An 18,305-nucleotide genomic window follows, 5' to 3' on the forward strand; every position below is an offset into this window, starting at 1 on the left:
TTTTCTATTTGACATGGGACTAAAAAAAAGAAAGAAAAAAAAAAAGCTTCTCTTCTGTTTTGTGAAACACTGCTTCCCACCTGTCTTGTTTCCTTCCTCATACAAAGTAGGGAAACACAAACATAGAGAGCAATCTAAGCCATCAGGAATTTTTTTTTTTTTTTAAACAGTAACTGTATTTTAACAATATTCTTAAACTGTTTTAGTCACGTGCAGTAATAACATTTCAAAAAGGAGCTTGGAGCTCCTTTTCACTTGAAGCTTTCATCAGGAGCTCAGTCTCCTTAAGATGTTAACCTCTTTCAAAAGCTGAATTCAGGTACTCTTAATAGTGTGACACAGTAATAATAGATAAACCAGAATCCTTACAGGCTGAAAGGCAATCCTCACACAACAGACCAAATTCCCAACTTCCACTAAAATGATTTACTGAAATAAACAGCAGGTGCACCCTTCTGCATTGGTCTCTTCAATGCTGAGCTAGACAGGAACAGAGGAATAAGCTTCCCAGACTTATGCTACTGGTAAGCTTTTCTTTGGGCAAAGGTCTGTAGGACTGGGATTCAGGAAAGGGTCTGTTCTGAATCAGCATTTAAGAGTACAACTTTGAAAATAACTTATATAGAAATTAGGTTTTTAGAAGTGATCATTATAGAAACATTTTTCTTTGAACATAAGCATTTCCTTGCAGCACTTGCAAACCTGCACCAGACATTTCCTTCCCATTCTCTTACATTTAGCTTCCTTATAGTTCTCTTTGTTTCAGACAATTTTCCTTGCACTGAGCCAGGCATGTTACCAAAGATCACATCATAACAGATCTATTATGATATGATCCAGTCCAGAATTTAATTTCAGTGAGAATTCCAGTTCAGAATTTAATTTCAGTCAATTAATATTTGGTCAACTAGATACTGCAGTCAGGATTGAAATAGTTTTCCATTCTAATTTTCAGCTACAATTACCTGACAAGCATCTACTCCTCCTTCCAAGTATCCTGCACATAACATCCTGGGTGTTATGTCCCCATCATACACTTCTTTCCTGTTGCAAGTGTTTGAGTCAATAAGTTTCACTGTTGCTTCTTGAAGAGCATTTGGAGCTGGACCTAAGAGAAAATACAGTTTGAGCATTTATCAACAGGATTACTTCGCAGTAGTTAAGGTACAGGAGGAGTGTTTAATGTTCTCTTACGGAGGACCAGCTTGGCTTGGTTTACTGTGGAGGTTTTAGTTGTTAATCTGTTTAGGTTAGGCTCTTAAGGAAAATGTACACAGAATCACTTGGGAACCGTACCATTAAGACAGAAGTACAGATTGCATGGTACATAGTGCCTTAAGTGTAAAGCCATATATTTTATACATGTTCCATATAGTACCATGAAACACAAATTACCTAACAATTTGGGTAGATGATATGAAGACATCTTTTTTCTGTTACTAAATCTACTCTTAGCATGGCCTGGTAAGAGAGCGAGCTTGGTTAAGTCGTATCTCAATCTGCACATTTACCTGAAAGCCCACAGAGTTATCTGTAGCTTCCAACTAGTGCTGGGAAAACATTTTTAGGTTCTATATAAACACATGCACTGCTGGACTACGTGTCTTATGAATTTACAATATGAAATGGAAAGGCTGGGAAAACAGAACAGTCTTCTTCCTGTTTTCTACCTCAGTGGGTTGTAGCTCTGTCTTTGTCCACTCTAGTTTTAGATTAAGAAAGTGGTGCTTATGATTAAACATACCTATTGCTTATAGATAAAGCATTAGGATTGCTGCCATATAACATATGGCTACAGAAGTTATATCAATTCAGTAGCAGATCAGAGCCACTGTTTACATACCATTCAGGTCACCTGGCAGACTCAGGACTCACCGTCGTTGGTAAGTGCTCCCCAGCCTGTGATGACAGCGTAAATATTGTAGGGAAATGTCTGAGATGGCTCAGGCAGACAGACGCGGTGTATGCTACTTGTAAACTCGACTCGTGTAGAGAGCTGCACAAGTGCAATGTCATAATCGTGTTCTGGGTAGAGGTACTTTTCATGGATAATAATAGTCTTGACTGATCTCTTCAAGGCTGGTGGCTTCAAAAGAGCACCAAAAGTAGCAGTCCACTTCTGAGGGTGAGTCATGCTGAAAAAAGTAAGAGTTCTGTAAGTATTTTGCTGTAAATATATGTTTGGGACTTCAAATTTGTTGGGCACCTTTATTGTAAAGCTCCTTCAAGCCAGCTCCATGTTAGATTCTGACAGCATCCATCACTTTCCATGACAGTGCCTCCCACGGAACTGCGTGCTGCTGCTAGAAGAGGGCAATCCTCTGTTCCCTCTCCAACCATGGTCTTGTACTCCTCCCCTGCTCCTTGTCCCTGATCTAACCATTGTGTGGCCACAGGGTGTTCATCAAATTAAAAAGCTCTTCCGCTACAAAACTATTCACTCTCCTTTACTGTTTTTGCACGTTGATAATCTGTTCAATCAACTGTTTCACCTCACAATTGCAGCTTCACAGTTGCCATGCTTGAAAAAAGAAATGCTAGGCGTACATGGCTGAATGGAGAGGTAGGAACATGGGATGATAACTGCTGATAGCAGCTTGAAGTGGCAGAAACCTCATTGTAACAAAAAGGAGCACCTTTAAGAAATACGTAGTGCAACTTGAAACAAATACTGCCCTACAGTCATATTACCTTTTCTGGTCTTCTTTACTCAATATACCGAGTGGCTACTGATTTCCACCCATACCATTGCCAGTTGTACTCCAAAGCGTCAGTCTTTAATTTGTCACTGAAACATTCAAGTGATAGGTCTGCTTCATCCTGACTTTTCTCCTTCAAAATTGTTCCCTTGGGAAAGAGTCAGGAGAGTGGTGCAAATCTGGAAAGCCACATAACTTGATACACAAGGGGCACATTCTTCTGCAGATTCTAAGATGGGAACTTACTCTCTGAAGCAGTGAGCTGCAGATACAAGCCACGTGTTGCTGATGAGTGTTGCACCACAGCGATGGATGTTGTTGTACTGCAAACTAGCTTGCCATGGCCAGTCCCCAGTCTCAGCAGAAGACAATCCACCAACTATTCGCAACGATGATGATTTTGCCATTGACTTGACCGATCTATTCTGCCGTAACCCACAGACTGTCAAAAAGGAGAAAGAGTGTATTAGCTGTTCTTCTGTTTAGTAAATATTCCTGCTGATGTCTGTGGAAAACATATGTAAAGTTACATACCATCTAGGTTCTCTGACAGTATTGACATCAACAAGAAACCAATCCCCCCCCCCAGATCAGAGCTCCTCATGCACAACCCATTCTGTTAAAAGCCTGAATGAACAACTGACTATTATGGAAAGCCACGACAGTCAAACATTCAGGCTTAGCTGCATGAGCAGCCCAATTCAGGAGTCAAAACCTTCACCACTCACAAAGACAATTCCCAAATATAGGGATTGACAGCTTTAATGCCCCAGGTAATTTTCATTAGGATAAAACATTAAAAAGGGAAAATCTAAAATGGGAATGATCCAAGCCATGGGTTTTTACCACTGATGCACACAAATTACATCAGCAAGGTGTCACCTGGAAACAGTTAAGTGATCTCTAAAGTCTGCAAGTGGACCTGGAGAGGCATTTCAAGCAAAGAGCATCACACTACTCCAGTCAGAGATGAAAAAGTCATGGATAACTTCAGCATGGTGTGCATCCATGACACAGAAAAGTATGATCATCCAAACCCAGAGAGAAATGAAAATATCCATAGATTCAGCCATTAAACTCAGGAGCAGCTGAAGCTCCCATGTAGCTTTAGAAACTCCCTCAATGAACAGACCTCCTATCAAAACAGCATCAAATCCATCTTACCCGGACCAAGACCCACTAGTTTTCATCCCAGTCCCAATTTCAGCTAGAGATTAGGAAAGCTGACAGACAGGACTGTTGTGCCTGACATTAAAGCAGCCACCTAGCCCAGAATATTAAGTTTCTTTATTTGTTGGAAGTCATCCTTGCTCATTCAATTTTACTGTGTATACCTAGGAGTCATCTGAAATGTCTTCATTTTCATATAGAAACATGGCTTAGTCTCTGCATATCCAAATGCGCAATTGAACAGACACATCATCGAAGCTCTCACTGTTACCAGCAGCAACTGGATCAGACTAATAGATAAGCAAGTGTCCTGGACATTACAGTGCTCAGTCCTCACTGGCTAGGTCCTGTGATCCTTTATGGCAGGGTTTACATTTAAGATGGCATCTTCCACCTTCCAGACCAGCACTGCTGGAGGCAGAACCATGCCACAGGTACTTATGCAATAGAACTTGTGTGTCTCTTCTTTGCTCAACACTGGGAATTTCTGTAGAGCCCTCAACACTTGATCTTTTCTCATTGTTCTTTTCTCACAGAATTGCTGATATTTTTAACAGAAGGAACACCTTACTGAAAAAAAAAAATTACCAGGGAACTCTGCAGTGGGTGTAGACTTTTTCTGTAAGGGATTTTTACCTCATCACCTCTAGTTTCAAGCCAGTCTTCCTAAGTATCCCAGAAAACACTAATAAAACAGGCTTCCTTATAAACTGAGCAGCTTTTCTAAACACATGGTTCATCGTTGTCTACTACAAAGTCACGTTCATTAGACAGGAGGATAAGAAAAGGCTTTTAAGGGCCAGGAAAAGTGCTCAGAGACTCTTAATGCTAATTTTAAAACCTGGAAATTTTGGATGCTTAAAAAAACCTTACTTACTGTCATTGAAGAGGGCTTCTGCTCTTTTTGGCTCCACATCTGAAACAAACAAACAGTCAGGGTAAGGCCAGGATAGCACATACATGGTTTCCTATCTGCATGGTTGTCCCACCTGGCAGCTATTTGAGTATAGGGCACCACAGGAGTCATGGCTGAAGGAGCTGCTAGAGAAACCAGTGAAGCTCATATGTGATCACATTCTTGTGCTAGCTGTTGCACTCCCTGCAGTGCTGCTGCTTGTTCTCCAGCCAGTAAATATCCTCTGAGGAACAGGCTCTCATCCTGCCCATCCTGCTGGACCCTGATGTTTCTGGAGGGGAGTACAGACAAAACAAGTCCTGTATTACTCAAGATCCACAGTTTTCTTGGGGAGAAATTTTTGCAGTGGAAAGTTTTAAAGCTCCATTTTTTTGGTAAAAGAATCAAGTGGCTGCATTTTATACCAGTGTGAGGGCCAGAGGAGATCTGGTACTCTCACTCTGTGCCCTTCTCTGCAACAATGTGAGCTTACAATTGCAATGGCTCACTCTCCTTTCTCCTGTCTTATTCGTACACTGTTAATATTAAAATAGATAGTTAATAGCAATTTATTGCATGGCACTGCAGGTTCCAGCAATACAGTCCCTTCTTTAACATGCAGGTTGTATGCTTATTGACAATACAGTCTGCTCATGCTGACAATAACAAGCATTGGCTAAAGGTCTAAAACTATTTCTCTTCTTCCAGAATGTTGATTTTTACTGCAGCTACCATTGTAGTATTCAGCATTCAAAACTATTTTAAAAATAATACTAGTTAAAAACCCCACAGTTTCAATACATTTTTTAAATTACATAGGTTATAATTTTATTTAAATTACATAGATCCTTGTACAGCTTCAACAAGTTAATATTTTGTGGCTGGATAGCCTTTCTCAGCAGAACCCTCTCTTCCACTAACTTCATATCTCTTTGCTGCTATACAGAATAATATCCTATTTTTGATCCAAACCCACACCTAGTCAGGAGGAGTCTCTTTTGAATGCAAAGGGCTCTAGCTCACAGTTGTCGCCTGTTGGGTTTGTATCACGTGTGTTTTGCTTGCAGGCTTGACACTCCTTCAGGTATGCAGGGTGAATTGCCTGTTTGCAATCCACCAGCACTAGACGTGTACTCATTCATTTCTTAACGTAACCTTAAGCAGATTATGATAGGAAAAGAAAACAAGCAGAACTCCAGTACATGCACAGCTTGACTGCGAGGAATGTTACAAAGCAAAGGCAGTGCTAGGGCTGCCATATGTGCATGCAACCACTGCTTTATTTTGTAAGGATAGGAGATGAGGTAAAATTGGACATTTATATAGCAATACAGTCTTATTCACTATGGACAGGAACTGTTCACATAACAAAGATAATTGAGTTTTACTAGTGGGCAAGCAACAACTTGCAAGGTCCCCTTTCAAGTAAAAGTAAAAATTCTCACTTGTACTTTCACAACTCATATGAAGGAAGGAGGAAAAGACTAAAAGGGCAAGTACTTTTGCATCTCAGAAACTCTAGTTGTATTATGTGAATTTCCATAGATTTCCATAGGCTGGTGTCTCCAAGATCCCTTACATCAAAATGTAATTATACCAGAGAGTAAAAGCTAGGTCAGCAGAAGGATTCAGCAGTGGTATAAACACTATTGTTTGCTGAGCTATGCTAAGGATTTGGCTACTTCACCTGTGTGTTCATAGTGGCAAGAAGTGCTTTGAAAAATCTGTCCCTACTTTTTAATTTCAACTATGATGAGCATCCAGTGTTTTCCTAGAAATTCATACAACCTTCAAAACTAGCTCATCCTTTGAGTCACTAATACATTCTAGATGGAAACTGTTAAGAAACCAACAAAAGTACTTCACAATGAAAGAGGACCTTTTGCCAATAAGTGCAATATTGAAAACAATGTTTTTTAGCTTTTCTCTGGGTGGAGAGACATTTACCTCATAATACCTAATTATAAAGCCTGCAGTCAATTATTAACACTTATATTATGTTGCAAAGCTCATCGAGGAGACAAAGGAGCAACCAGCTTGTTCAAGTGCAGTGCCGGAAGCAATTCAATTGGCATGTTTGCACTGCACTGAGTTTTGCTGTGAGTCACACAGGTGTTCTGCAAGGCACCTGTCTATATCTCTATCTGTCTTCTTTATGAGGCACCTAGAAAAAAGTACAAACCTCACACAGGCAAATATTTTACCCGCTGCTTGCTAGTTGAACCGACTTCTGTGTAATTGGAGAAACGTGCCTTACACACACACGTTGCAAGTCTGTACACCTTTGAATTTCAGCATATTTTATAATAAATTCCTGCTGTGGAGCTGATGTACTATCCTATCCACCCATTGCTGAACGAAATAGGCCAGTGACACCTGTCAGTAAATTCAGTGCTATATTCACTTGGAGGGGGGCATTGCTTTGGTTTAAAGATTTACCATATAAAGCACCCTGACACTTTATCCCACACTGGGAGCTGGAACACAAGTACTAATGAAAACACCACAGCAATGGAGAAAATCTCAAAATAAAGGGAGTTTTTGAGAGGTGAAAGCAGGTCTGTCTGGCAGCAGACCTGGGAACCCATCATGCATGTTGGGACAGGTGAAATTAAGGGCACAATACCCAGGACTCAACACCAAGGTGCCAAACCCAGAGCACACACATATGTGTTTGGAAACCTCAATTAACTGACACTGTTTTCATATAAACCAAGCCCACAGTAGATCTCATCAAAAGCAGGGAGCACTTTACAGCTGAAAATCAGGTTTCTTACTGGCTTACCTTGCCAGGGGCTTGCCTGCATTCGTTAGTGGCTTCACATTTTGGCCTGGTCAAGAGCACAGCTGTTCACACTGTGCCAGCCAGCATGTTGCAAGCCCTGCCTTGAAGCAATCACTTGTAAGGCACGAGAGACAATTTCACAGCCCTGCTCATTTACTAGTTGCCCTAGTTGCTTGCACTACCGAGAAAAAGCATCAATTAGTAACAATTAAAGTGTCATTTCTTGTCCCAACCACATATGGCTGCAAAAATAGTTGTTTATGCCACATTTAGGAAAACAGTGTTCAGGCTTCTACTGTAAACAAGAACAAGTTCCACTTGAACATGCATTGCCTACCTGTAAAATGGAACTTGCTATTGAATTCAAGCTGGCTTAACATAAAAGAGAAAACTAACGTTTAAATTAAAATCACAGCAATCTATTGAAATACAGTTTAGAGATTGCATCTTTCAGAAGAAGGCTCTGTTCTCCAACTGGAGAAGCAATTTTGTTATTACAGTTATTTTGCATATTTAGTAAACAGAGTATCTCTAAAACACAAACTCACTTGTTTTTAATTTCTGACTAGTGAGAACAGTGACTTGCAGTTACTATTTAAGGTTAATAAACATAAAAAAGTAAATAACTTTCCTACTCCTCAACATATGTGCTTCAGCAAACATGGAAGGAAAAGGGGAGTAAGCAAGAACAGGAAAACATCTTTGTTTTGGTAACTGTTTGTATGTAATAACCAGTTAAGGCCCAAAGCCCGTGGATCTATTTGGCAATCATCTAAATGTTTGCATGTTCATAGCTACCTGCAGAGTGAATGTGACATTTTATCTCTGAAGGATTCAGAGATTCCTACAGAAAAATGTGCTCACTTTTCCATGTCTCTAAATAATATGTGTCACTGCATCAGAAGAATCAGTCTTGTGTCTGCTGCCTCATTTCGTTTTAGCCACAGAGTTCAGTTTTATATTGAAAAGAACAGAACAAGCGATATGAACTCTGTGATATGAGTGAATCAGACATTATATTGTATAGTGCAAGCAAGACAAGCAAATATAAGAAGATATTATGAATTTTCAGTGTAGAAAGGGCCAGAGATGGCTACAAAATTAAAGGTGATAAATTTTTTTAAAAATCTGATACAACTTTACCCAATTACATAATTTTTCACAGACGTTGATTCCCAAAAGACACTTGATTTTCTATAAAGGTTTCCACGTGTGATTTTCTATATGTGAGAACATAACTTCTAGTCTCAAAGGCAAACTGCGTGTTCCATCCTCTGTTACGTCAAGTTCCCACATCTTGCTTGTATAAACTGTGTTTTCACTCAGAGAAGGAAAGGTAGAGAGCATCTTTAAAGGAGAGGAGAGGGAGAAGGGCATTGTAAACATAAATAAGAAAAAGTATGTGCTTCAATACACATGACACATTCTTGGACATACATTTGAAGCACAGCTTTATGAAATGCACCAGGGAGCAGAGGAACCATTTTTCCTGCTTTCCTTTGCCACATTTTAATAATGACCACCTTAAAAGGAAAGAGAATTACAAAATTCTCAGGTGCATCATAAACAGGGGGCTCACCTAGTTCAGTGTTACGTAGGGTAACAACAGTGCATACAGGCAGAAAAAGGGATCCCTGGCGAGTTTCAGTAGGTCACCAATGTGGGCAGCTGAGAGGAATTGTCACAGAGCACATCTGTCCTGCAGTGTAGACAGAGTTGGGGATAATAGCTCTACTCTAATGCTCTTTAATTGCATTAAAGACTACAAAGATCTGAAGCAGTTCTTCTTCCCCCCCCACTTCTGGGAGTGAGAACAGGGAACAGCAAATTCCATTTATGTTCCGAAACCCAAAAGGAACTGCAGAAATTTCCTGAAAGATGGCAAAACACAAGCTTTGGGATCAGCAGGAAAGTCATGCTCTAGTGTGGTTATGTAGTGAACCCATCCTAAAATGTCTCCCCACTAACCTTCCGATATTCTCACTGCTCTCTCAATAGAAGTTACCTCCCCAGAGTTAGACACCCTTGTAAAAGTAGCAAAACACGGCTTAGACACAGGTGATGCAATTCTCATTCCTTCAGCAGGGTAGAGTAACCTGGTAGAGACAAGACAAATGCTTTGTGCCTGTAATTGTCCCTGTCACCCAGCCATTCCCTCCCTACTGATATTCACTGGACCTGTCCTCACATATGACTCCCTCACCATCTCCCATCAACCACATCTTAGTTCTGTCCATGTGGCAGACAGAGGTCCAACCTCACAGCATACTTACTACTCCATCCAGTTGTCCTGCAGCCCAAGAAGGGGTCTGCTATGTGCCATTTGTGTGGCATGAATCCAAACTGGTATGGTTTTTAGCATTATATTTCTTCCTGACCTACATTCATGCCCTGGCTGCAATCAAGGTCTCACTACATTAAGGGCAGCCCAAATCACTTGCAACTCTGCAGGCACAGCAAAGAAAGGGAAAACCAAGATTTGAGTTAGAAAATCAATTAAATTAAACTCTCTGGGTCATCTGAGTAAGTCAGGCCAGGATGACTTGCTGGTTAATTCCTTCATTACATCCATGTCCTTGCAAAATATTCTTTTTAAAATAAATTTCAGTCCCTCCCATTTCAATCATCCTCTCTAGACTCTTACTGAAATGTACCCCCTTGTGCCAAACTAAAGGCATCAAAGTGGAGGAATATCAGATCTCCACTACTTCTCAACATACAGATGCATGTCCAGTTCCACTCCCCCAAGTTGCTGTAGTGGCTGGTAAAATGCAAAAATCCAGACTTGCTATATACGTTATTTGACATCACACATTCCTCATCAACCCTGTCAGACACTCATCTGCATGTCACCCACAGAAGACTCCGTAAAGAAGTCTACCAGGTTCTGTGCTTTGTAGCTGTTAGGAGCTTTAGCAAGACCCAGATTCCAGATAAATAGAAACAATAACAGTTGACTTGTTGATCAAAACCAATTCATGACTCATTGTTCATGGTCAAAATCCTTGGCTGTGCAACAGGTGGGAATGCTTCCCACTCACTTTCGACAGTGCCGGTGATCTTGCAACCAGCTGCTTTCTGACGTCAGAAGTACATTCCCAAAAATACATTTTGGGATACTTCCAACCTACCTGACAAAGGGAAATAGTCTGGCAAGCTGCTCTACACTTTGTTTTGTAGGGATCCAGGCTGTCAGGTGACTCTACTTCTAACCAAGAAACCCTGGGGAAAATACATCAGCCTTGTAGGAGATCTCTTTGTTGCCAGAACTGTACTGAGCACAAACTGCAACACCTTCTTGCAGTGCCAGTGGAAGAGCAAGTCCTAACATGGGTGTTTCCAAGTCATCTGACACTTTGATATCTCAATTTGATGGCCCTTGTACTGCTGTTCAGAGAAAATAGGACTTAGTTTGCTTGATTCTTCACTGAAAAATATTTGGATTTCTGTGGGGTTTGTACACAAGTGCAGAGAATTCTATTGGTTCCTATTTTCTATCAAAGCCAGAAGGAATGTCTGGACATACACTGTCCCTGACCAGGGGACTATGATGTCTAGCTAAATAAGAAAACAGGAACTTCAGTAGTAATACATCTGATAGAAATGTGGTTTTGCAGCCCTATGTAAAGAACATCGACTGTTTAGTGAGAGACAAACCAGAGACAACACTGTTGTTTTCCTTTAAGTTTTGCTCATTTGCTGTTTTTTCACATATGTATTATAAAGCTCTCTTTTTGAAAAAAAAATGAACGCATAAAACATTGTCACCTCTTTATTCCCAATCCTCAGAAATAGAGAGGCAAAGCAAGTTGTACTCCTGATCTGACAGACTACTTAATGTTGTAGTGGTGTGCTGAACTGCAGCTGAAGGTCCCAAGTATTGCACCCAGTTTAGAGGAGTTTGTTGGAGCTGATTCTCAAAGCAAATACTTTTGACTGAAGCACAGGTTGAGACATGGTGTTGAACAAGGTGATTGTTTTGGGGAAGGAAGACTTAAGGAGGTTCCCTTTATCAGACTCCCCCTAGCATGCAATATAAATAAGTGCCTGACCTGGATTTGTTTACTAGTTAGCTATGCTTAGCTAAACTGAGCTACATCATGGCCCCTAAATCAGAATCTTTTGATAAGGTGATTACAATGAACAGGTTAATGATTTTTTACAAGTCATTATGAAAATATTCTGGGATTGCCTCAAGATAAACAAGGGTTAGATTTGGCAAAAAGGTACAGTGAAGCAAGACTTAAAAAGGTGCCTGCAGTGCAGGGAAAAAAATCTAGGGCTTCTTAGCTTTCCTTGGTTTAAATACTAAGGGTGGACAGGATATTTCAGGATGGAAGAAAAAAGTAGGAAATGCTAAACCTAGATTCTTCTCAGGACTTCTAGGACCTGTTGAAAATTGTCACTTCTCCCTGGTGTGAGGAATAAGACAAGTTTTATAAATTGAGACCTGCATGTCCTCAAAAAGCACAGGAGTTCTCCATTCTATACCCTTCACCTGAGTCAACCTGATTTTCTGAAAAGGCAACACCAACAGGACCTTGCCAAAGTCTCATAGCACTGCTGAAATCATGTTAGCAAAAAAAGATCAAAAAATTTTTGGACAACCTTTTATTGTTGTCTGTTAGAAATGTCAAGGTCTTGTTTATGTTCCTTTGTGTCACTCATAGCAGTTGCACAATGTAGTGAGTAGCTGACCTATGTAGTCAGTGTTTTATTGTTAGGCTGGGAAAGCCAAAAAAGCAATGTGATACAGCTTTGATAAAGTAGCACAGAGATGCCCTCTTTTACTGAGATTAAATATTTAATGAAAACTTTCAACTAGCTACTAGTTAGTCCAACAGCTCTGGTACAGTTCAAGGTCAAGTAAACCAGTTTTGAGTCACTTCCCACATTTACCAGACTGAATACAAGCTGCTAATCGGGTGACTCAATAAGATCACAGTCCTTTTCTAACAAGCGTTTTTGTACTCCTTCCAATTTTATCCTTTATGTAAGTACCAAATTAAACTGAAGGTTCAAAATTCAATAACCCATGGCCTGACTGTCTAAAAAAACCCCAAACTCTTTGAACCTCTCTGATGTTCATGCACTATTTCTATCTGGGAGAAATTACATGTGCACTTCGTTGAACAGGAGCTACTGGCATGTAAACAGCACTGCAGGGAAATGGTGATTCTTTGCCTGGAGGGATGTCATCTATTATCCTAAGCCATGCCAGTGAGAAAGACTGGTTGGCCCATCAAGAAACAGCAGATGTGTAACAACTCATATTTGAGTTTCATTGCATTACCATAATGCGATGTGCCCAGTTCAAGCACCGAGAGGCAGAACAAGAAGTTGCTCCTGCTTATTTCTGAGTGGGAGGAAGTCTGGATCCATCCAGCATGGAATCTGGCCCAGTTTTCTTGTTCTTTAAATACAGCTGTCTATCCTCTGCATATATCTTCTGAGTTAAGTAGTCTGGTGTGGAAAAGCAAGCAGCAAGTACCAACCTATGTACTGTACTGTCACCCTTGCACTTTGGAGTAAGCAGGTCTGCAAAAACAAATGGAGCAAGTATCTGACCCTTTCTGTCAACCAGCAACTCATTCTTGAAAAGTCTGACACCCAGAAAAATTGCTGACTACATATAACTGAACCCAAGGCAGAGACAAGAGTCTACACTTGCACAAAAATTCTGTAGCAGAACTGAAGTGGAGAAGATAGTGCAGTTAATTTTCATGTCCTGCAGGTGCATCTCTGCTTTGCAAATAAGGGTATAGAATCCCCAACCGAGAAGTCACTTTCTTTCCCTTTACCCTGGGGAATTTGCAAGGGTTTTGGTCCTCCCACCAAATATTACTTTTTCTGTGCACTGGCTGCTTCCCCACTATACTTCCTGCACTTTCAGACTCCTCAGAGAAGCAAAGGCCTAGGGAGCATGCTTATGTTGTTGTGTACTGAAGACCTGTGGTAAGGCTCCTACTCATTACCATGATAGTAGCAGAAAGCTGGTACTGCAGTTTGGAGGAGGGCTGAGGGTGTACTGAAAAGTCAAAAAGCTGCTCCCATTTATCCATTTAAGACATTTTTTAAAGACTTGGGGGGAGGCGGGTTATACGTTGCTGCTGGTTTTGTTCTAACTTAATTAGCAGGAAAGACTCAGACTCAGTAACAGCTATCATCAAAAATCAAGTCACACCAATCAGAAAATGACAATAAATACCTTTAAGAGAGATGCAAAATACTTACTTGAGATGGTAGAAGATCTGACATTTATTCGCAGAGGCCCTGTGTATTTTTTCAGCCCCCTCCGTAAGATCCTTTGAACTCTTTGCCGCAAGGCTTCTCTAGAATCCGTGGCGGAGAACCAGAATGTGAGCAAAGCCTCTGCCATCACGCCATCAGTATCTGGGCTGCAAACCAATGAAACGGTCTGGTTACCTTCAGCCCATTTCTGCGTTTCTTAGCTTTTATCTTAGCTCCGGTAGCAATGCCATTGTAACATAAAGGGTTAGATAAGTTTTCAAACATTTGTACATTTTTGAGAGAAGGAATCTCCAAAAGAAATCCAAGCAAATGCTGAATGTCAAACACACTATAGGCTAGAAGAAGATGTGAGGCTTTCTGTGAACAAATGGCCAGGCCCATTTTATAATGGAGTCTAAAAAGCAGTCACTGACTACATGCCTGGGACACGAGCAGGAAGGAATGAACCAATTTGATTGCAATGAAAAGCCGGATACACAGCACTTTAGAAACATCAGGTAGATGATTAATGGTATCTAGACCAACTTTTCCAGGGCCCTGTGCATACAAAGAATAAAAATTTCCAATCATCATGAAAAAAGTACTTGAACAAAGGGGAAAGACCACACAACCTACTTCCACTACTACAACTGCTGGGGAGAATGTTCCTAATAACCTCATGTTGTGCAACAATAAATGAAACTCGGCATCTTACCCACAATCTACTCATTATAGTCAAAGAGACAGATCACAGAAGGGGCCTTTAACACCTCACTGAAAAGTCCAAATGGCACCCACACTGAGACACACAATTTCACAGTTTCTATGTAAGATAACAGGAAAGAAAAGGGAGGAAAATCTTTAACAGGTTGAATACACCTGGTAGTAGTATTTCTTTTTCCTTAGAGCATCAGATACTGCAAGAGACGGAACGCTAGACTACAAACACCAAAGTGTCTAATCTGGCATTGTAAATCTTGCTCTGTGGTTGCAGATGGCTTATCCCTGGTCATTACACAGAGAAGATAAGAGCTTGCACCGAGAACCTTCTTTTCTGTGCCTCCTCCCACCTGAGCCAAGAAGCAATGACACAAGCCACAACAGGTGAAATCACAGTTACTTCATACAAGGGGAAAGGTACAAGCAGGTTGCTCTGTCTTTTGACGGGAAAGCAAAAGAGGAGATGTCCCAGTTACATCTCACTGTCTTGGAAATTTGTAATTATATAAAGGAAAAATACGTATAAGCAGAAGACAGGTAGCTTATACAGAAGTCATGGGATCAGGCTATGATGTTTGAAATGAGCATGTATCAGTGTGAAACAGACATTCCCAATATTGGCAGTGAAGGGAAGTAGAAGACCATGTGTTAATGAGCACGCCAAAGCATGCCAAGTGTTTTGTAGCTGACCAGAAGGACACACTCCTTGCCTCAAGGATCTCTTAATTGAGACTGAGTAGTCATACACGAACTTTCCAACAGACTGTTTTTTCCATTTGTGCCAACTTCAGCATGATTGCCACTCCATTTATTTTCCAGATATTATCTGATCCAACTGTGGGTGTTGCTCTGCATTTCTGAGGTGTTCCCTCACCTCTCCCCCCACTCCTCTTCCTGTGCTATGCCACACTGGAATTACCGTATCAACTCTTGCAAGCACACCACGCCTCTCGAAACCCTCAGGTAAGTACAGCCCACCTTGAATCACTTATTATATAGCAAAGATCAAGAGCCAAAGACACCTAGTCAAATTAGTATTGTCTTTCTCAGTGAAGAGTGGGCATTATTACTAATGCATTATTTATACCAAGCCAAAAAAATATTCACAGTACTTTCTAAGTAAACTCACAACAACGACCCTGTTCAAAGCACCTTGCAGTCTGAGCCCTAGAAGAGGCATTAGGCTCGTATATATGAAAAAGCAAACAAGCTTTGGAGCATACAAGTCTTGCATCCAACACAGCAAACATCACAGCAAGGACCTCAGTCTGTCCTTGGGAACAAGAAGTAATGAAAAATATTACTTATCCCTGCAAATTGGTCTCTCAGATCCTTAAATCACCCTGTCTACACTTGCAACACTCCAGTATCAAAAAATACCCCTAAAGCTACATTCAAATAATGACTTGTGTGTAACTGGGGATTAAATTAAGGTAGAGGAAGAGGCAGGATGTCACAAACCATGTAAGAGCAAGGAGAAATACTTTCACAAGAATTAGATCTTTAGATCTTATTAGATCTTAGCCTACACAGCTTTAGATCGCACAGCTTTAGCAGGTGATGGTGAAGACATTCAAGTTTTACATGCAAAGCAATGGGCACTGTCACTCAGGAGCAAGACCTTAGTATTACAATAGACAGTTCTATAAAAAGGTCATTTTCAGCATTCAACAGTGGTAAAAAAATCAAATTAAAAGTTAAGCTTTTGGCAGTTGAACAAAGAGTAAAAGAGGAAAAAAAGCCCCACATTGCTCAATGATAATCCCAACCATGGGTCTGACTCCTTCATCTCAAAAAGCAGGAACAGCAGACCTGAAAGAGATACAGAACAGGCAGTTCCTGCAAAGAATGGCTAAGTAATATGGGAATTTCAACTGAAAAAAAGAGTGAGTCTTATGGGATACAAGAGAGAGAAGAGATATGGTGGGAGTGTCCAGTATCATGGAGAGGAGGGTTAGTGATCAACTTTTCGTCACCTCTTCCAGCACAAGAACTAGGGACCATTGAATGATCCAAAGAATCACTGAATGATTCACAAGTCCTTACTAAAGGACTGAGGTGCATGGATTTAAAGAGTCCAGGAGACAGTGGACAAGCCCTTGGAAAATAACTACACCGAAGGCTGCTAAACAAACCACAACCACCTCAAGAAATCCCTAGTGGTAAATATGTGGAAGCAGGGAGCATACCAAGGAGCAGTTGTTGCAATCAGCACATGTCTGTTGTGCTGCTGCTATTCCCCAGGCAGCTACTTATGCCCATTCTTAAAGCCACAATGAGAAGTGGGACCGTCTGAATCAGTACAGCCCAATTTTACTTGACAAGCCCAGCAAAAGAGCAATACTAGAAGTGGCATCAGCATTACAGTGAAGGAAATAGTTTTGAAAGTGCTTTTTATTTTTAGATAGCTTTAGTTATGTTTGCTTTATTAGATAAAGCTTGCTCAAGATCTGAACACAAACTTGTATAGAATTTGAATTGACTGAAGTTTATCGTCACATCAAGATCCAAAAGGAGGGCAAGGTTCAAAACAAGATTATACTCAATTAGGGATTATGCTCTGGTGTTACATACAATACACTTTACTGAATCAGATTCAGCTAGGCTTGTTGTAAATTTCATTTTATCTCAGCTGCTTGCATTTATTATTATCTCACATACCTCACTCTGATTAAGCGTGAACGGATGTATTTTTTCCTTAAAATGGAATTGTAAAATGTCTTGTCGATCTGTTGAAAAAAGAAAAATATAAGATAACAAAAAAAAGGAGGGAAACAGACATATTGCTGGAAGGAGCATTCAGAAAACACTATTCAGTTACAAACTAACAGCTTACAGAGGCAAGAAATGTAATCCAGCCCAGCCTCTTGGTTACATTTGTTATAGACCTTTCCTAACCATCTCCCGTTTTACCTATGGCACATTATAAAAAGCAAGCCGATTTTTCTAAATGTCCTATTACTACATCAGTGTGCCACTACAGTGCTGCTTCATCCACTCCCAGACACAATGAGAAATATATAAATATCCTTGAGACACACTGCTACAGTCTCCCAAAGCAGATCCTCCTAAAGATGGCCTACAGAAAGGACAGAGTATGCTGTGCTCTGTAGAGTCTCTTATAGAGGTCCTTTCTGATACAACATTTATCCTTGATTCTGTAGAAATCTATAGCAAAGCTACTAGTGATCTCGAATTATATCCCTCTATCACTCTTGTGATCTTCCACACGCTGGAGGAATTGTCAAGCAATTCTCATCAGAAACTGGAAATCTAGGACTTGTAAGGAATCAATCTCCAGATGACATCTTTACTGGTGCCTGCTTAACCACATCCTGCTTTAGGCTGAATGTCGTCTTGAGATTGTGTGATCAGACTGAGACAGCACAGTGTGATATCACATGGCATGAAATTCTGCCAGGAATGGCTCAGGATCACTGAAGGATTGAGAAATAGCAAAGTCACCAGTGAGTTATGCAGCAACTCCTCCTATCAGCGAGACACAGTAAATTGAATATATCCTGTAAACATCAAATGCATTACAGGAAAAACTACATAGAAATGCTTTGCAACTTCATGCAAGTAGTCTTTTTTTGTAGTTTTTAGTCTATAAGGCAGTCTAATTTAGCCAAGTCTCAAGGTGTTCTGTCTTCCAAAGGAAAGGAAAAAACTAATGATTCTCAAACTTCTAGCACGTTGGAATCTTTCAGATATGGAAACGAGCATGTAGGCATGAAATATGGGGTTGATTCGTCCCAAGGAACACAAAGCACCTCTTTTCCAGCCTTGGCTGTCATAAGATGAA

At 40.5% G+C, this 18,305-nt stretch overlaps 1 protein-coding gene across 1 annotated transcript in view; it reads right to left on the bottom strand.

Moving 5' to 3' along the window:
* LOC126651911 (transmembrane protease serine 11E-like) overlaps window positions 1-18,305 on the bottom strand; it is a 39,847-nt gene that overhangs the window by 334 nt on the left and 21,208 nt on the right. Inside the window, exons 4-9 of the mRNA XM_050338358.1 lie at window positions 17,162-17,229; window positions 13,784-13,947; window positions 4,747-4,785; window positions 2,946-3,141; window positions 1,876-2,135; window positions 966-1,108 (exon numbers count right to left, since the gene is read on the bottom strand). Of these exons, the coding sequence (XP_050194315.1) occupies window positions 966-1,108; window positions 1,876-2,135; window positions 2,946-3,141; window positions 4,747-4,785; window positions 13,784-13,947; window positions 17,162-17,229 (870 nt within the window). The remainder of the gene's footprint in view (window positions 1-965; window positions 1,109-1,875; window positions 2,136-2,945; window positions 3,142-4,746; window positions 4,786-13,783; window positions 13,948-17,161; window positions 17,230-18,305) is intronic.

This window comes from Myiozetetes cayanensis, unplaced genomic scaffold (assembly GCF_022539395.1).
Source record: "Myiozetetes cayanensis isolate MyiCay16 unplaced genomic scaffold, myiCay2020 scf7, whole genome shotgun sequence".
NCBI lineage: Eukaryota > Metazoa > Chordata > Aves > Passeriformes > Tyrannidae > Myiozetetes > Myiozetetes cayanensis.